Genomic DNA, 20,678 nt, shown 5'->3' on the forward strand with positions numbered 1-20,678 from the left:
CTAATCTATAAAACAAGGATAACAATAGAATAGTGCTCATAAAATGTTGTGAAGAATAAACAGAAAACTTTGTAAAGGGTCTATGAAGTAAAATAGGGCTCTCTCTCTTTGATAAGTTATTAACCAGCAATATCTAGGTACTGATTAGTTACAAAGACACCTAAGTATCAGCTATTCCTTGTATCTCTAAGACCAAAAGGATATGATATTTTGGGGAAGTGCTTTGATAAAACCCAAAAGCAGTGTATCTATGTTTTCATAATATTTCCCTGATCTACCAACCTGGGTAGAAAATGAACTATCACATTTGGTTGACACCTGTATCAAGGAGTGATAAAATGATACACAATTCATTTAATCTAATCCATTTAATACAGGTTTCCTGATACCATCACCCCTTCACCTGCGGTGGTAGAAACAGTGGCTTTAAAGGTGAATATAGCTGAGTATAATGGCACATGTCTATAATCCCAGTTACTTGGGAGGCCGAGGCAGGAGGATGGCAAGTTCAAGGCCAGTCTGGGCAACTCAGGGAAACCCTATCTCAAAATAAAGAAAGAAAAGTGTTGAGGATGTAGCTCAGTGATAGAGCACCCTTGGGTTCAATTCTCAGTATCTATCAATCAATAAATAAAATAAAATATGAAAATATTAAACCTTAATTTTTTTTTTTTTTTTTTTTTTTTGTCCCAAGGATTGAACTCAGGGGCACTCGACCACTGAGCCACATCCCAGCCCTATTTTGTATTTTATTTAGACAGGGTCTCACTGAGTTGCTTACCACCTCGCTTTTGCTGAGTCTGGTTTTAAACTTGCAATCCTCCTGACTTAGCCTCCTGAGCTGCTGGGATTATAGGAGTGTGTCATTGTGCCTCACTTAAACCTTATAAAAAATTTTTTTTAAACTTAACAGATATAAGAGATGCAAATAATATTTAAAGCAGGACAAACGAAAAAAATATTCCTCACCAAATTTCTTTCTAGAAGAGTAAATATATAAATGCAAAACAAAAGCTTCCATATCATATTATACGAGTACCAGCAAAGAATAAATTACTTGCTCACTATGATAAATATATTTTCCATGAGTTACACTATTCATGCATATCTCCACAAAGGCACTCATATTTATTGACATTTATTAAATAACATGTCTTTAAAATGTAACAAGCTGCCAAGTGCACTGGTGCACACTTGCAGTTCCAGTGACTTGGGAGGCTGAGAGAGGAGTATCACAAGTTCAAGGCCAGCATCAGCAATTTAGCAAGGCCTGAAGCAACTTAGTGAGACCCTGTGTTGAAATAAAAAGGAAAAATGGCTGAGAATGTAGCTCAGTGGTAAAGCACCCCTGGGTTCAATTCCCAGTATCAAAAAAAAACAAACAAAAAGACAACAAGTCAATGTGCTTGAAAATACTTTGCAGAGCAATAAACTAGTGTATACATTAACTATTCACAACTCACCAACTCCTCTGTGAAAGATTGCGAGGGTGCCATCAGCCAGGGCCACTAACACAATTCCTTTCACGTGTCTGCAAACAGGAAAAGAGATTTTAGAATCTCTACTGAGGAACACAGAAGGGACCAAAGGCCACTACATTAGTGCTGAGCCTTTCAAAGCACCAGTATTATGAAAAGATGAGCTTACACAGAACATAAATGAACATACACTTTTTTCTTTTTTTCAGTTCTGGGATTGAACTCACTGAACTAGATCCCCAGTCCTTGGTTTTTATTTTGAGACAGGATCTCAATAAGTGGCCTGGAACTTGTGATCCTCCTGCTTTAGGTTCCCAAATCACTGGGATTACAAGCTTACACCACCATTCTCTGCCACACTGCTTTCTTCATTGTGAATGCCTTGCTATGAGACAGTGTCATATGAACTAAATAAACAGCACGTGTGGTATCTCGGTTGTTTCACTTTCTGGCCCAACTTTTCTCTCACTGGCGATAGTCAAGATGATTCCACGAGCCAAAAACTACACTCCTTGAGTGGAACCAACAAAGTCAGTCAGTGCACAGAGAGACAAACTGTCCAGATCTTTAATAGCCAACCTATAGAAAAGGGACTAGCAAATTAATCCCCCAACATACATATTCACAAAACTATAAGGACTATTCTAAACAAATAGAAATTAATAAGCACTGGTTCTCTCCTGGAAATACCAAAGAATTCCCAGTATGGTGACAAATCAATCTGGCAAGTTTTCCCTTCTACATAAAAGTTTTCTATTTTACTTTCTATTATAGACTTCTTCTATTCTAATTTCTCCAATTCTAAAAAATGAGTTAAAACTGACCAACCAAACATGGATATCAACTTATTCGTGCAGTAACTATTAGATTGCATAGTCTTAAAAATCTAGTTTATACCAAAATATGGGGTTTTATAAAGGAATAATTTCAAAAATAAAACTTACACAATACTGAGAATCGAATCTTTAAGTTTAATGGAATGGAGGCATTTCCTCCACTGGGCTACAGATGAGTGGACATACAAACTGCGGAAACAAAGTAAAGACTGGTAACGGCACAGATTATATCACATTGTTTCTTATATCTAGTAGTAACCACAAAATTCAAGCAAGAGGAAAGAAGAGGATCATACAAATTTGAGGTAAAGGTGCTGCTACTTTTATGCAATGGTCAAAAAACAAAAATGAGAGTCAGGGTTGGCCTAAGACAGAGAAATAGGCTGCTCAAGCAAAAAAAAAAAAAAAAAAAAAACAAACAAACAAACAAAAAAAACCCCCAAAACCAAAAATTCTACTCATGTTTAATGTTGGGAGTATCAGCTGCAGCTAACTTCAGCTTACCCCACAAGTTTTTACCTAGAACCCTTGAACTACCTTACATCATCTGCTACTTTTGGGTGACAGGGTGGTACCCATCAGGGAGTGGCTAACTTAATTCATTTGATACAGGTTTTTCTGATATCATCACCCCTGGCCAAACCCAGCCTGCTACTTTAGTACAGCCTGAAACTAAGAAGTTTTCTATATCTAAATGGTTAGAGGGAAAAAATTAAGAGAATTTTGTGAGCTGTGAGTTTTAAATGAATTTCAATTTTTTAGTGTCCAAAAAATTCTATTGGAACACATTCACACAGGTTTGCTGATCCCTCCTTTTTATACCGTTAGACCCCTACAGAAAAGACACATAAGTGACCCTGCTCAACCTCTAGAAATGCACAGTTCTTTAAGATTCTCTACACTACTAGAAAATGAACAAACCATGTAATGTTAGTTATTATCCTCTAAGCTTTCAGACTATAATTTGTTCTGGTTTACCTAGTAACTCTACTAAAAAGCTATGTTTGGGACTGGGCTTTCCTGTAGCCAGACACATTAGTTCAATCCCTAGTATTTCTTGCCAACATTCTAACCTAAATACACATTCTATACATCAATAAGTCTTTATTTTTGCACTCTTCAGGATCTTCTACTTCTGGGTAACCCAGACTTTAAAATTTTATTTACTTCGACTTCTAAAAATATTATTTAAAGAGAATATTCTGTAACACAAATCATAAGTTTACCTTTCATAACCAACCCAAGTTCAGTTTATGAACAAAACTTGAAATTTTATGTGTGTATTATAAATTCTTTGATTAATATACACTTTGTGTTTACATTTTATTCATTTTTCTTCTGCTTTCAAAAGCAAGAGTAAAGGATTAAATACACTGTCATATTGAAAGTGCTAGCACTTACCAACCATTTTGAGCTCCAAGCCACATGGTTGGTAAAAGACTACTCATTTTCTGAGCTTCTTCTCTCACCAGGTCTTGTTCATTTGGCAATACTGATACGTGATCTTTATACACATCTGAGTCATTGCTATGAATGAGTGAACAAGAAAAAAAAAAAACTTAGTACACTTAGCTATGATTTTTAGGGGACTGAACATTTCTACATAAAGTGTATTTTAAAAGTTTTTATTTCATTTTCTTATTTTTTGCGGTACTGAACCCAGGACCTCACACATGCTAAGGAAGTACTCTGAGGTTTTGGTTTTTTGGTTTATTTTTTTAACTTTGCTAAATTGCCCAGGCTTGCAATCTATGTGCCTGAGCCTCCCGAATGGCTGGGATTGCAGTTGTGCTCCATCATCCCGGCTTCTACATTTAATAGAATGTAGAAGTTTATAACTGTTTTATAACTGGTTTATTAAAAAAAAAAAAAAAAAAAAAAAAAGCAGTACAATTCCAGAAAGCCAATGTTTAATACTTATATTAAATATTTCAAGCTGAGCACAGTGGTGGATGTCTGTAATCCCAGTGGCTTTGGAGGTAAGGCATGAAAACCTTGAGTTCAAAGCCAGCCTTAGCAAAAGCACAGCACTAAGCAACTCAGTGAGACTCTGAGACTCTAAGTAAAACATAAATTAGGGCTGAGGATGTGGCTCAGTAATGGAGTGCCCTTGAATTCAATGTCTGGTACCCTCCTCAAAATAAACAAATAAATAAAACAAAACAAACAAACAAACAAAAATTTTCAACCAGTGTACCAAAAACATTAATCCAGGAGTTTTAAAGTGTAGTTAAGAGAGTAAGACACAGTAATGAAATTCAGCAGATAATAACTATAAAATTCCTTTACAGTTATTTTGAATTTTATGATAGTTTCTTCTGGGGAGAAGATACACACACACACACACAAAAATGAAATATAAAGAGTTTTCTAAAATAAATTAAACCGAAATATGCTTGTATTCTATCATAAAACTTTTATTCTGAATTGTCAGGACAAATTTAGTAAAGGATATATAACTGGGCTATGAAATTCAAAATGTGACTTCATTCCTAAATTAATAATTAAATGTTAATTAATGATTTGTTGTGGTTTAAATGATAGTAGATTTTTGGTTGCTCTACACACTAAGAAAGAATTCAGTTGCGAGAGACCCTCCCTAAGGGCATCTAGAGAAGGCAAGAAAAAAAAAAATGAAACAATTTACTAAATGGGACTGAATTAACCAATCCTTTAAAGGAAAAGCCTGTTTTCTAAAATATTTGCACGATAACTAAATTCAGAAAGGTCACTCAAGCTCATGTGGGAAACTCAAGCAATGACATTTTAAACAATGGCCAATTTTGCTACTGTTGACTGCAGTATGACTGAGAATTGGGATGGAAATTAAAATGATCAAGAAATTAGTAGTAGAATGGAAGACATAGTACAATAACTTTTTTTTTCAGTGCTGGGGATTGAACCCAGGGCCTTGTGCTTGGGAGGCAGTACTCTATCAACTGAGCTATATCCTCAGCCCTATAGTACAATAATTAAAAAAACAGGAGAAAATGACCAAGAAGAGTTTGAATTTATGGACAAGATTTTTTCATATTGGAAAAAAAACATCCAGAAGAAATGGAGGGAAAAAAAGTGTCCAAAGAGAAAGAAAAAGATGAAGATACAATAGGAACAGACACTAACATCATTCAGACCACAACACTGATGCCAATTAGTGGGACTGTTTTGACTACTTGAGGTTATTTTGGTTCCTTTTATTTGTGCTCTTTACCCAGTTTCCCAAGTTAGGGACTAAGGAAGTATACCTTGACTGATAGACTGGGGAGAGGTCTTCTGGGATCTGAACTCCTAAAGGATCTGTAAAGACATGCTCTGTGTACACGCCAGGCTGGGAGATGTCCACAGTGTCTTCAGTGGACCCTGCATTGCCTTCTGTGGCTTCAGTTGCTTCTTCTGCTGTTGGAACATTTTCATCAACCTCACTATTTTCCGCTTCCACTTCTACAAAATATATAAAGCGCTCTGAGTTTGAGCTTTTCCATGCCAATGCTCTCCCCACACAAATCCCTGCTACACACTCCACTGATCCTTCCTTCTCACTGTACTATTAAACTGAGCATGTAACAGTCTTTAAGGCATCTTCTTTCCAGTTCTTTCACTCTTGCTATTTAACATCAACAAGCCCCTATGGGGTATCTGGGGTAGGATCAAACTCCACAACAGATGGCAGGTAAGAATGGACATACCTGGTGGTTTGTCTATCACTGGTGAAGCACCATTGGTACTAGGAGAAGTGGCAGCTCCTGTCACACCTTCTGTGGAGCAACCAACTACTGTGATGCCTCCCAAAAGGCTATCTGTCTCTGCTGAGCTGTTGCTTGTCATGCTTCCGCATAAAGATGCTTTGTCCATCTGACCAGATTCTGAAAGTTCTTCTCCTGCAGGATAGTCTGTTTCACGGGCTCCTGGAAAGTAAGATGTACTTTAATAGTTAAGTAAACTCCTATAAATAGCACTTTATTCTTCCCATTAAAGTCACTTGAGGTTTAAAGGGAGAATGTGCAGATGAGACATATGGGGACTTCAATAACATCAGTGCCAAACTGGTAGCATTAAATTTATTTATAAACTAATCTTTTTTCTTTCTCTCTCTCTCTTTTTTTTTTTTTTTGGTGGTGCTGGGGATTGAACCCAGGGCCTTGTGCATGCAAGGCAAGCACTCTACCAACTGAGCTATCTCCCCAGATCCCTTATAAACTAATCTTGACAAAATAGGAAAGTGACTGAAAAAGTAAAATAATACAGCTATTAAGGCAAGTGCACATAAAAAGCATGAAAATGTCATGTTCTTAATGAACTCCTTAGCAGCTATGTGAAGTTTAAAACAATCTAACTGATGTTTAAAACACCAACCAGCAAAAACAATTTTTTTAAAATTACTGAGATTACTATTTGAAATATGGACTATCTACTACTATTAAAAATTAAAACCCTGTTGGGTGCAGTGGCACACACCTGTAATCTCAGCTACTCAGGAGGCTGAGGAAGGAGAATCACGAGTTCAAAGTCAGCCTTGGCAACTCAGTCAAATACTAAGCAACTTAGCAAGACCCTGTCTCAAAATAAAAAATAAAAAGGGCTGGGGACGTGGCTCAGTGGCTAAGTGTCCTTGAGTTCAATTCACAGTACCAACAAATGAACAAAGAAATATTTTAAAAATTCCCCTAAGTTTACATACACAGTGCCTTAAGATATTAATAATATATTTAAAAATTAAGCATTTATAATATCAAAACAAACCTCTTCAGCTTTATTTAGAAAATTATTTTTATTCATATATCAAAAATTTATAATAAAAAGTACAAGTCAGTGACATTATTTACATTTATAATGTTGTATAGCTATCATCACTATCTATTCCTAAATTTTGCATCATACCAGATTTTTCATTTTTCTTTTTTCTATACTGGGGATTGAACCAGGCATGCTTTACCACAGACCTACATGCCCTGACCTTATTTTATTATTATTATTTTACATTGAGATGGGGTCTCATTATATGGATATCATGGAATTTTAAAATTAAAAAAAATTTTTTTTGGTACCAGGGATTGAACCCAGGGACACTTAACCACATCCCAGTCTTTTTAATACTTTATTTAGAGACAAGGTCTCACTGAGTTGCTCAGGGTCTTGCTAAGTTACTGAGGCTGGCTTCGAACTCCTGATCCTCCTGCCTCAGTCTCCCAAGCCACTGGGATTACAGGCATGCACCAATGGGCTCAGTCCTTTTTTTAAAAATGAATATTAAATGAATGGATTTTTAAATGAACATCACATATTTAATTCAGAATATTAGAAAAACCTTCCTTTATTAATATTAACAGCACCCTGTCCTCTGCCTCCTAGTTATCTTCTCATATTATCAGTTTTATTTTCTTCACAGTATTTTCACCATCTGAAAAATATCTGTATTCAAGGGTATCTAATTCATTCTTGGTCTTTCCCAACTAGAACTTCAAGACAGCAAGGCAGTCAAATGTAATCCTGCCTGGAAGCAAGTGTGGACAGTGGGAAGGGAGGGAACAGAGCAGAGAGATACAAGACTCATTTTTACCTGGGACACTTGCAATGCAAAGAACGTGAGAGTTGCAAACAGTGAAACTGTCAAGGATGTTGCCTGGTTGAATAGCATCAATGATGATAACTTTTGTAGCTGAATGAGTGCTGGTACAGATCCAGACTTGACTGGATAATTCTTCATGACTTTTTAACTCTTCTGCGTTCCTGAGTAGGCAAAGTAAAGAGAATAAATGTTTAAAATCATAAATATGTGCAAATACTGCTATTACAATAAAGGTACTATTATTTCCAAATTTATTTCCAGGTAATTTGGTAAGGTAAAAATACAACCACTTACCAGTATTAATTACTGGACTTAAAAACAAGTAAAGTTGATCACAGATTAAAACATTCTATATCTTGATTGTAGTGGTGGTTACATAAGTGTATGCATTTAGCAAAACTCTTTGAACTGTAGTCATTTCAAGGATATACTTGATTATATGTGACTAACATCTCAATAAAATTGATTTTAAAAGGGTAGTGGGGGATGGTAAGGAAGGGGCTAGTAACCCCAACTAAAACTTGTACCCAGAAATAAATTTTGGACCAAAAAGCTCAACTTAATACTTTCATAAATACTTTCATTAATACTTACCTTAAGTTCCTGATCTAACTTATCTAAACTACTCTGAGATGCACTTCGCTGTTTACTGCCTTCAGTATCCAAACCAGCAACATCCTTGTAAAATACACTTGCTCCAACAACAGAACCACCATCTCTGGTCTTCCCACCAGATAAATTGACTCCAACAGCGCACCACAGCTTCTCAGGTGGAAAAAAAAAAAAAGGTATTATTGTCACTTTGTCTTTAAAAATGCTTAAAGTTTTTAATCTTTTCTTAAAATAACTAAGGGTGGTAAATATAGACCTTTCATAAACTCTAAGACTATAAAATAACAATAATCTCACTGTGGAAGTAATGTTTAAACTTTTCAAGTTTTAGAAACAACAACAACAAAAAAAACTATCCAAAGTTTAGGGAATACCTCCTTTAGCTTCACAATTATCTTACCTTCATGGATGCATCTTTTTCATCTAGAGGTCTGAGATAGACAGGCACAGGTAAATTTTTCATCTTATTTTCCCCTTGACCATTGGTTACCTAATGGGGTGGGGGAGGGCACAAAGTGTGTGTCTCATCAAAAGTGAACTTCTAACAGAACCGCTTAGAAATAGGCAAGCAATGCTCTTATATATTTGCTCCCTGAAATCAAATTCAAGTTACTTTTGTCATTCTTATTTGAAAAATAAGCAGAAAATCAAGTTGCAATTAAAGGAAATAAATAGGATCCTAGGAGTGCTCAGAACAAAGGAACTAATTTACTCACATATACACATGTGTATGTGTTTGTATACAAATGTGCTGACTCTTTTAGGGGTATGGATATGAAGTAGCCAGATAAAATTCTCACAACCTGAACTATGCTTTAGTAATTTGAAAGGCTCGATGTCAATGACTTCTTATATCTTTTAAATAACAAATACTGTTTATTTTAAAAAGAAAATCTTCAAGCGAGGTGCAGTGGGGCATGCTTATAATTCCAGTTACTCAGGAGGCTAGGGCAAGAAAATTGCAAGTTCAAAGCTGGTCTTGGCAATTTAGTGAGACCCTGTCTCTAAATATAAAAGATTGGGGATATAGCTCAGTAATAGAGTGCCCTTAGGTTCCATTCCCAAAACTGCGAAATATAAAATAATTAAAATAAAAATAAGTAAAATCCTCAAGCATTAAAACAGCTTGTTCTATAGTTAAGGCAGAACAGTTTATCTCAAGTTCCACATTCTGGGAACCCTTTTTTGACCAACATGCCCCTTCTCATAGATTCAGAGGCATTTCACTTGCATCTTAGGCTCTAGAAAACAACCTGAAAACCTTCATCACCTCTCTACATGCTTGCCAAGTCCAGGCAGCAAGAAATGAACAGGTCTGTGACATGTATTTAAAATTCTTCACATCAAAGCACACTTCTATTACCCTGCATTTTCTGCTCAACACACCACAACATCTCGCAAGTTACCTGTTTATACTTCTGAGGCAGACTCCAGCCAAAAGCTTGCACTCGACCATCTTCCTTCTGAACATGTGCCTTTACCTGACGGTACTGTTCTCTCTTTTGTTCTCTGCGTGAGGCTAAACTAGCTTCAGTTCTAAAAGGAAGAGATTTCCTTTTTAAATTAAGCAAATGTAACAAAAAGCTGTAGCTCCCTTTCTTGCTAAAGTAGCAAAGAAAGACCAACAACAAAAATTACTTGATTTTTTTTTCTGACTATAATAGCTCTTTTAAAAGTGTTATATACTTTCTAGAATATGTGCAGCACTGGGTTTAATTCCCAGCACTGCATTAAAAAAAAAAAAAAAAAAAAAAAAAAAAAAAGAGTTATACTAGTGCTGATCCTTTTATGTTTATGTAGTAAAGCTTTAAAAACATTACTAAGCAGCCTATTATACTAGATCATTAGCCATCAAACTTCTATCAGGTTTCAGATACTGGCCATATACAAGGAAAAAATTTCTAAGTAATTTTGGCTCTTCTTTTTTTGTTTATTCAATAAATATTTACTCAGAATGTTCTATAAGTGATTAAAAGATCACTAAGTCAAAAACTGCTCAGGAAGATAATATAGATTAAATTTTAGATTCCACTAACTTCTTTCAGAAAAAAAATGCAAACAGACTTGAGTAAGCTTTGGCACTATGGAATAAAATCTGACAATAATTCTGGAATCAATTTCTCTTCTTTAGGCCACTTAAAATTTTTGTGAAGTGACTTGCTGTGTCAACCATAGTTAACAAATCTATCCCATACATCAGACACTTTACAAATACATAAAATATAATCCTAACACCTTTGAGATATGTTAGACTCATTTTTCAGTCTGAAAAACTGGGGCTCTAACATGTTAGTTTGTCTAAGAGTACATATCTAAGGAGTAAGAGAGTTGGGGCATCAAAGGAAAAGTTTAAATATTTAAGAAAAACAATTATATAAACCTTTAGCTAGGCATGGTGATGCACACCTGTAATCCAGGCTGAGATAGGAGGATCGGAAGTTCAAAGCTAGCCTCAGCATCTTAGTGAGGCCATAAGCAACTTAGTGAGACCAAGTCTCAAAATAAAAAATAAAAAGTGCTGGGGATATGACTGCAGTTAAAAGTGCCTGTGGGTTCAAACCCCAGTACCTAAGTAAATATAAATGTTTAGCATTTCTATTAATATTTATAAATGTCATACCACCAAAAATGAGGCATATAAAAAATTACTTTCCCTTAGGGAAATCTGAAATGTAATTTTCATAAAAAGTTCTGATTACAAGTAATTAATGGTAGACAAGTATAGAAATAGTGTCTTTAGGTTTAACTGAATCCTTATAAAAGATCTGACAAGGGGCAAGAAAATCTGAAAATGTTAACTTGTTTTGGGCATAGCCACTCATCTAGAAAATACTTACTCTTCACTAAGGAAATCAAAAGCTTTGGACTTATCCCCAGGAAGCTGAGATAAGGTGCTGCTTCTTTTCTTGACAGAAGGAGTAACATGAGAGGTGGGTGCATTATACTTCAGATTAACAGGTGGTTCAGGTTTCTTTGTCGTATTACTTGAGGAGCTGAAAAGCCGGCTGAAACTTAAAAAAAAAAAAAAAAAAAAAAAGCATATGTCTATCATATGGGCTGTGATAACAATTCATGATTTTCCGCAAACTTTTAAGCTCAAGAAAATTCCACAGTGCTTTTACAAGGCAATGAGTTAGAAACTGGCACAATCAGTTTTTGTAGTCACACACTGCAGCCAAACTCAGACATTCGGGGAAAAGAAACTCTATAGGGTGCCAGATGTCTATTCTTTAATTAGCAACTTCTATAATAAAAGAGAGAAATGAAGTACAGGGAGCTTCTACTGAATGAACAAAATAAAATGATTCCTTCACTTGCTCCTACTTTGTGAACTTAAGAGTAGTTGTTAAGTAGCAAGGTTAGGTCTCATGATATGAACAGCAGCTTAGTCCACCGGTTCTAAAAATAGTCTATGGTGAACTATGAAAACACACATTATCATGTTAACAAACATCTCATATATTTTCTAAGTAAGTTCAATTTATATTACTTTCAAGTCCACATTTTAAAAACCTGGTGTTTCTATTAGAAACTGACTGACCAAAAGAGTTTTAATCACAGCAAACACAGTACTAGTAGCACAAATATAATTCAAATTCAACACATACACACACTAATCAAATCCCTCAAACACTAACATTCTCATCTTCACATCTTTCACAATCAGTAAATCAATAACATTTAATGGAGATCAAAGTAATTATCAGCTTTATAAATAGTCCCCCATTCTTTTATTTAATTTGGAAAAGGATTCCACCAAATGCATAACCAACATGATGCAGCTTACGATAGTGTATTTTTTTGTCCTTCAAAAACAGCCTTACCGAGTTGGCATGCTATAAAAAAAAATTCAGTTTACTATTTATCTCCAATTTAAAAAAAATAACTATAATCTTCTTGTTTCAAAGTGCTAATATCCTTAATGTACTTACAACTGCCAGATGCTAGACCTTTTTTTTTCCTGCATGGCGGGATTTTCTCGTGATGCCCTACATTAAAAAAAAAGGTAAGTGTCATCAGTCAAGTGTTCTGCTTTCTATCTGCAAAACAAAAAAGACCCAAGAACTTCATAGGATACACAGAGGAGAATCGATAGTTAAGTTCAGCAAGTAGTTACTCTGATCCAACAGTCAATCTGCTAAAGTGAATAATACTAGATAAAATTCCATTTCTCATTCAAAGAACTTAGTCTACTGACTGTTGGACAGAATAGCCAATATGCCTGAATATTAGTATTTAAACATTTTTCCAGTTCATTTTCTTCTCTTTTTTTAAAGACAGGTCTCACTAATGTTACCCAGCCTAGTATCAAATTCCTGGGCTCAAACAATCTTCCCATCTTAGTCTCCCCAGTAGAAGGCACTCCAGATACATGCTACCAAATTCAACATTAAAAACTTTTTTCTGAAAAGATATCCTCTAGGCTAGGGATGTAGTTCAGTGATAGTGCTTGCCTAACATGCATGAGGCCCTGGATTCAGTCCCCAGTACTGAAAAAATAATATTCTCTAACTCTTTAAAAATATTGCCTTATAAATCTCTGTCTTTACATCAAAGTCTCTGCCATCTATTCTCTCAGCTCTCACAAAATAGCTTATAACTTTACTGTTCTAATCTGTCATTTTTCACAACTAGAAAATTTCCAGAACCAAAAGATAACAAAGAACAGAAAGAGTCTAAGTTAGACAGACAGGTAATTCAACAAAAGATCACAGAGAAAATAAGACAAAGACATTCTAAACTGATTTAGTAAGGTAGTAAGGATTCTTCCAAACCTATGACAGTCCACTTTTCACTTCTTTTTCTTTCTTTGCGATTTTTAAAGAGCCAAATTAGAAACATTTTTTAGCTGGGTACAATGATGCACACCTGTAATCCCAGTAACTCAGGAGGCTAAGGAAGGAATATCTAAAGTTCAAGGCCAGCCTCAGCAACTTAGCAAGGCCCTAGCAACTTAACAAGACCCTGTCTCAAAATAAAAAATAGAAAAGGGCTGGGGATATGGTCAGTGGCAATGTGCCCCTGGTTAAATCCCCAGTACCTAAAATAAAATAAAAATAAATAAAAACAACTTTTAGCTGGGTGTGGTAGTGCATGCCTGTACTTCCAATCATTAAGGAGGCTGAGCAGGGGTCTCCACAATTTAGTGAGATTCTGTCTCAAAATAAAAAAGTAACATTGTGTGCATGTACTAATATGTAACAACAAATTCCACCATTAAGTACAACTGTAAGGCACCAATAAAAAATGACAGAGTAAACAAACGAATACATAAAAAGGCTGGTATATAAGTCAGTGTAGACTGCCCCTGGGTTCAATCCTTCAAAACTAGAGTGGGGGAAAACGTCTTTTAATTCAGCAAACAAGTTAAGAGTAAGCTACCATTTTCCATTTACTTGTTGATTATTTCTTGGCTGCAAGAGTTAAAAACAGCAATAAAAAGAGGACTCTGGATATATGTTATCGGTTTTTAAAATGTTTAACATTTATTCAACATCTTTACTAAATGCTACAATTAAGAACACTCTTCTCAGGTTAGATTTCTTTTCCAATAAATGAAGACTAGAGTTCTGATCTCTTTCCTTCTCAGTGGCTTGATCTTTCAGTGTACTGGACCTTTGATCTTCTAATACTGATCTCTTTGAAGGTGAGATTTAAGATACCAATACTTCATTATAGTATGACATTGGTAAAGGACATATAAAATGTTAAAATAACATAATATTAAGGAAGTAAAAGTTGATGGTTAAAATCTACATTCATGGGGCTGTGGATATAGCTTAGTTGGTAGAGTGCTGCCTAGGATGCACAAGGCCCTGGGTTCAATTCCCAGCACCACAAACGCACACACACACAAAAATTCATAAACTTAAAAATAATTTGCCATATGTACTATTACTATTAGCAAATTAAAAACAGGTATATTAGTAGGCAACTAATTTATAAGCATTTCAAGAGCTTTTGCTAAATTAAAGGAATACAGTTGATAAGAACATGACCATCAGGTAGCAGAATTACGTGAGATTTGAAACCCTATACAAGATAAGTACTGCTAGGTGTGGTGGTGCAGAGACTCAGGAGGCTGAGGCAGAAGGACTGCAAGTTTGAGACCAACCTCAGCAACTTAGTGAGACCTTAAGCAACTTAGCAAGCCCCTGTCTCAAAATAAAAAGTTAAAAAGGCTGGGGATGTGGTTCAGTGGTAAAGTGCCTCTGGATTTAATTCCCAGTATCAAAAAACAAGACTTCCTATGCTGCATAACAATTCTTGATCTTTTCTTAACACTGTGAAAGTAGTATCAATTTCTTTATTTCTGGTGTGATACTGGGGATTGAACCCAGGGATACTCTACCACTGAGTTAAATCCCCAGCCCTTTCTATTTTGAGATAGGGTCCCACTAAGTTTCCTTGGCTGGCCTCAAACTTGCAATCCTCCTGTCTCAGTCCAAGTCACTGGGATTACAGGCATGTACCACTGCAGTGAGCTCAATTTTTATATTCTTTTGAAAAATAACCGTCATTCCTAAGTAATAACAACTGCCTTTGACAGGTTGTGGGAGTATCCTTCAAGATCCAGAGACCCAAAAGATACCCACTCTGATCACTTTCTATTACTAATTCAAGTGTTACCTTTAATAGTTTCTCTTAGTACCAGAGAAAATGATTTGAACCTCAAGGGAAGACTTGTTTTAAATGAAGAAATATATAGATCTACAACACAATGGTAGAAAAACAACAGAGTACTTCTTATACAAACCGAATCATCTCTGTCCATCGAACAGCTTCTTGAAGCTCCATCAATCTCTCCTTATACTGGTTTCTTTCCATGAGAACACGGGCCATTTCTACTCTAGTAAACCGCTTTCTCTGAGCTGTGGGTATATCACTCTATAATGAAAAGAAAACAACCGATTACTTCAGCTTATATGTGTGTTGGTGTTAATCTCAGACTTAAGCAAAATCTTCAACTTTTTAATGTTCCTTAATTTCTTATCTAATAGAAGACAATCAAAAATGGCTTTATGAAAATAAAAAACAAGAAAATTTAAATAGTTACTTATGACTAAAAAGATAAGAGGTAGGTGATTTAATTTCTGAATATAAACGTATTTGGACATATTATAAAGTAGCAGTGCAGTTTGAAACTAAAACGCAAAACTGTTTTCTATACAGATTTAAAATGCTCTTATCAGTTTTACTTGGAAATGTTGCTCAAATTGTAAATTCATGTTCTGCAACAATTTTCAGAAAACAGTTACAAGCTAGTTCCAAAATAATCAATCCATATGTACATCCAAGGAGCAATATAAATAATAAATCATTCTTAGAATAAAGATGTGAATATTGCTGGGCATGGTGGTGCATGCCTGTAAATCCCAGCAGCTTGGGAGGCAGGTGGATTGAGAGTTCAAAGTCAGTCTTAGCATTTCAGTGAGATCCTACTCAACTCAGTGAGAACCTGTCTCTAAATAAAATATAAAAAAAGGGGGGAAGGGTGCTGGGGATGTGGCTCAGTGGTTAAATGCCCTGGGTTAAATCCCCAGTTCCCCCCTGCTCCCCAAAAAAGAAGTGAATATGGAGGATGTGTAGGGGTAAGTTCCCAAAGGGGAAGATCCCAAGTTAACTTCCTTCTGCTGCTGCTTTTTCAACTCTCTTGTAGGGAAAAAAGATGGGTTTAACCGTAGAGCTTTTGCTTTGCTGAAAGGAGTATGTACATTCTGGATCAAAGCTGACAGACATGGGACATTAAGAGAAAAGCTGAACTTAACCCTCAGCAGTCCTTCTTTGTCGTCCTGTCATAGAACTTGGCCTCAGCTTTAAGTAAAAGTTAATGACAAATAACAAAGGACCTAAATCTTGCAATACAGCAAGCAATCCCATTATTATGTAGATAACTTAGAAAAACTATACACTAAGAGACTAGTACTAAAATGTTCTTAACAGCAGCATTGTTTGTTATCGTAAAACACAAGACTAACCTAAATATTCACTAGCAGGAAGACAGATAAATTGTAGATTATTTATATAACAGGATATTATAAATAACAGTACCATTCTACAACACAAGTAAATCTCAAATATATGCTATTGAGTCTCCAAGACTAAATACAGTATGAAACACAAAAACAATGAAAACTGTACTTTGTAAAGGAATACACACACGGTCTGATAAAATTACTTTTTAAAATTAAATAAATGATAATTACAGAATCAAGGTTTCCTTTGGAGGGGAGGAGCCCAGAGTAGTTCAAAAGTTGAGAGTGATCTGGTTCTTAAACTGGGTAGTAGGTTCATAAAGTTAATTTATTCAAAACTTACATGTTACATGTTTTCTGTCTGTATGAATTAATTTATTAAAAAACAAAAGAATCTAAAAGGGGATCCAAATGATAATTCTGCTCAGGACACCCATATATCTCAAGTCTGATCTTAGATGGGAAGGCACCTGTTATAAGAATGATAATTATGGTACTAAAAGAATTACCAAAAAACACTGGCATGAAGCTCATATTTATTCTCTTGTATTTATGTATATAGACAGCAATATGGGCTAATTGCTTAGTACATAAAATACTAGATTTCAACTTTTTATGTTAAATACTATTAAACAATTTTATCATTAAGTTTTTATATTTCTGTAAAATTTTATTTTTTTGCAGTGCTAGAAATTAAACCAGGGCCCACCTTGACCAGGTTTTCATATATCTAAGTTGAAATCTGAAACTAAATAAATGATATCAACAACAACAAAACCCAAAATGCTCCAGTTGGTCTTTGAACTTGAACAGGCAAACGACAGATCAGAGCACAGAGACACAGGAAACATGAAAACACAGCATGCAGTTAGACAGCTTAGCACCTGAACACTATGGGAAGGCAAGAGCTATCCTTTTTACGACCCATAAACATGTCTTCTGATTTTTTAAAAGCTTTACAATGCTATATCCAATCTTAATTAGCAAGATTTTCCAAAAAATATCAAAACATGGTAAGGTAAGAAAAAAAGTCCCAAATTGTAAACCTACATCATCATCATCTTTTGCTTTCTGCCTTGCATCTTCAGCTTCTGCACGAGCTCTAGTGGGGAACAAACAAAACATGTTATTTAAATTGAGTTCATCTTTTCAAAATAATGAAAGCATAGGTAAAGAATTTTAACTACCACTGAAGTATTATTTTTCTTGTGCCAAAAGAGTATTTTGTTACCTTCAATTCAGAAAAATATTATCATAACATTTCTTAAAAAAACAAAAACAAAAATAGATCTTAAAACTAGGTGAAGGGCTGGGGACATAGCTCAGCTGGTCAGCTGGTAGAGTGCTTGCCTCCTATGTGTAAGGCCCTGGGTTCAATCCCTAGCAGCACCAAAAAAAAAAAAAAAAAAAAGGTACTAAAACTGGGTGAAGCAAAACACTAAATTTTAATTTCCTTATTATTAAAGATGTTTGAATAGTTTTAATACTTTTCACACCAAGACACAAAACAAAAATGGTAATATCTGGACAAGCTAGGAAATGGAAGGCCTGTTCACTGCAGAGATAAAGGGCTGGGGGCATTTCACTCTCTCCAGGCAGCTCTTGGCCCTTCCTGGCTTGACAGAGTTAAAGGCCTCAAGTTCAGGATTATACCTATTAATCTTTTGTGGCACCCTGGTAAAAACAGTTTTCTTTAGAGCAATACAGTCAAACTTACTTTCTGAGCTCCTCTTCCAATTCTTTGTTTTTCTCTTCTAGCTTCAGTTTGGCTTGTTTCACAGCCTCTAATTCGCCTTGCAACACATCTTTCTCACAGGTGAGTTCATCCACTTTTGCTATCAGATCATTCTTTACTACGTTCAAAGCATTTCTAAGAAACACATATTTCAGGTACATGATTACATAAATACTCTTTTTGTCTTTCAGACTATTCCTTTGTACACAAAAGTAACTGTACTATTAGAAAGCTAAATGACAAAAGGCTTTCAGACATCTTGTCTGACATTGTTTTAAACAGAAGCAAAAGAATAGAAAACATTTAAGCTTTTGCTCGTCTTCCCACTTATTAAAGGAAGAATAGATAAAACAGATCACCAATAAATTAAAAATAAGAATTAATTAAGATTAAGCACATATCATAATCCTAGCCACTCAGGAGGCTGAGGCAGAAGGATCTCAAGTTCAAAGCCAGCCTCAGCAGTTTAGCAAGGTCCTCAGCAACTCAATGAGACCCTGTCTCAAAATAAAAACTAGGAAAGGGCTGGGGATGTGGCTCAGTGGTTAAGTGCCCCTGGGTTAAATCCCCAGTACCAAATAAGAAAAAAGAAAGAAAAGCATATTAATATTAAGGAAATTGATATTGTTAGCAAGTTGGTTGTTTTTTGTTGTTTTGTTTTTTTTTGGAACTGAGGATTGAATCTAGGGCACTTATCACTGAGCATGTCCCCAACACTTTTTTTTTTTTTTTTTTTTTTTTTTTTTGAGATGGGTTCTTGCTAAATTGCTGAGGCTGAACTTGAGCTTGTAATTCTCCTCCTCAGTCGCACAAGTCACTAGGATTTACAGGTATGCATCACTGTGCCCAGTCTCTATTGTTTGTGAGTTCTGAAAAGATACTGCCCCATCAATAAAGTTGAATAACTCCTTAAAGTTAAAACACTCTGAACTGGAAAGAAATTAAAGGAAAAAATCCAAGAGGTAGTTCCTTTAGGTGTAGTGGACACAGCACTCCTGATAGCTGCATTCTGTGTGAATATCTATCTATACATGTTCCAAAGTGATCTGACACAGCAAACTGACAAGGTGACCAGTCTGCCTGTCCACATGACAAAGGACCTGCTCCATTAAATAATATTTCAATGTACTTAAGGGCCTAAGACTCCATAAATTGTACTGGAGAATGTTTAACTATGGTGGAAAGCTAATCGGCTAGGGATATAGCTAAGATGGTAGAGTGCCTGCCTCTCAAGCATAAGCACCGCAAAAAAAAAAAAAAAAGTTGGAAAGTTCTATAAAAATGGGCTGGGTATGGATCAAATCAAATCATTTGTGCAGAAATAAGAAAATAGACAAATCTTAGAGAAGAGAGCAAAAATTAAATTAAAAAAACAAATACTGGACCATCCGGAAAATTAAGAGAAAGGCACGGATACTTGTAAAGTGGAATGGAAAAAACCTATGTTTCTGCAAAAAGAGTGATGGCACATACCCATTAAGGCAATACAGGTTCTATTACATATTTTCATTATAGGGAGGGGATGAAGATCACTCACGTGGACAAGAAGAAAATTTATCACTTTTTATTCCTTGTTAAAATTGTATACTTACTTGGTTTCCAACAGTTGTGTATTTTCTAGTATAAGATTCTCAACTTCACGACCCATGCCTATCAAAAAAGAAATGATAAAGGACTTGAAAATAAATGTAATAGGAATTACATATAAGCTGCAGTCATAAATTTTATCTACCCTCTAAGGAATCTTATTGTGCCTCTAGCTTCATGTGACAAATACACTTGCATAAGTTTTAAAATTATAAATAATTATCACAAAATAAAGCTAAAGATCTTGTTGCCCAACTCTTCTGGTTTTTTCTTTTCTTTTTTTATGACAGGGTGTTGCTGTGGTGCCTAGGACAGTCTAAAATTCCTGGACTCAAGCAATAATCCTGGCTTAACCTCCCAACTAGCTGGAATTACAGACGCATGCCAATGCACTCAGCTCTTAATGGTCTTCTTTAAATTTGTTAGTCTACATTTTATTTCTCATAGATAATATTTCAAAAATATCTAAAATTTTCTGCCAAATAGTCTAACAAGTAGCATTATTTAGAGAGAAAAAAGAATGGCATTAATGTGGATCATAAATTGCTTCAAGTATAGCCGATATTATGCTTCTGCCTAAAAATTTAGTTTTATTAATAGAGAACAGACAGAAATAAGGTCAGAAAAAGACAGAACCCCAAGGCAGATGAAACCTTACCAAAGAAATTATGGTCTTAAAGCCCATGCATTCCATGTAAAGCAAAAACAAAGAACAAGAAATGTTTTATGTAAGAAAGAGCATGAAAACAGATTATTAATCTATAAAGTTCTATGCATGATATGAAAAACATCTGGAATCACAGTGTTATGATTTAATGCAGAATGATGTGTAAAAGACAAACAATAAAAATGATTTCCTTCATTCATAAGGATGTTCTCTGATACACT

The 20,678-nt window shown here is 35.2% G+C and overlaps 2 protein-coding genes across 6 annotated transcripts in view; one reads left to right on the top strand and one right to left on the bottom strand.

Moving 5' to 3' along the window:
- LOC306657486 (nucleoside diphosphate kinase A) overlaps positions 1-20,678 on the top strand; it is a 162,579-nt gene that overhangs the window by 27,159 nt on the left and 114,742 nt on the right. The gene's annotated exons all lie outside the window — the stretch shown is intronic.
- SPAG9 (sperm associated antigen 9) overlaps positions 1-20,678 on the bottom strand; it is a 128,405-nt gene that overhangs the window by 14,774 nt on the left and 92,953 nt on the right. For all 5 annotated transcript variants that reach the window (XM_079133540.1, XM_079133542.1, XM_079133541.1 and 2 more), the window contains 15 exons: positions 19,796-19,853; positions 18,186-18,338; positions 17,519-17,570; positions 15,250-15,380; positions 12,425-12,481; positions 11,330-11,503; positions 9,899-10,028; positions 8,893-8,982; positions 8,459-8,642; positions 7,872-8,033; positions 6,001-6,219; positions 5,560-5,755; positions 3,716-3,841; positions 2,423-2,503; positions 1,464-1,531 (listed from right to left, as the gene is read on the bottom strand). In XM_079133540.1, coding sequence (XP_078989666.1) covers positions 1,464-1,531; positions 2,423-2,503; positions 3,716-3,841; positions 5,560-5,755; positions 6,001-6,219; positions 7,872-8,033; positions 8,459-8,642; positions 8,893-8,982; positions 9,899-10,028; positions 11,330-11,503; positions 12,425-12,481; positions 15,250-15,380; positions 17,519-17,570; positions 18,186-18,338; positions 19,796-19,853 — 1,881 coding nt within the window. The remainder of the gene's footprint in view (positions 1-1,463; positions 1,532-2,422; positions 2,504-3,715; positions 3,842-5,559; positions 5,756-6,000; positions 6,220-7,871; positions 8,034-8,458; positions 8,643-8,892; positions 8,983-9,898; positions 10,029-11,329; positions 11,504-12,424; positions 12,482-15,249; positions 15,381-17,518; positions 17,571-18,185; positions 18,339-19,795; positions 19,854-20,678) is intronic.

This window comes from Sciurus vulgaris (assembly GCF_902686455.1).
Source record: "Sciurus vulgaris genome assembly, chromosome: 3".
Taxonomy (NCBI): domain Eukaryota; kingdom Metazoa; phylum Chordata; class Mammalia; order Rodentia; family Sciuridae; genus Sciurus; species Sciurus vulgaris.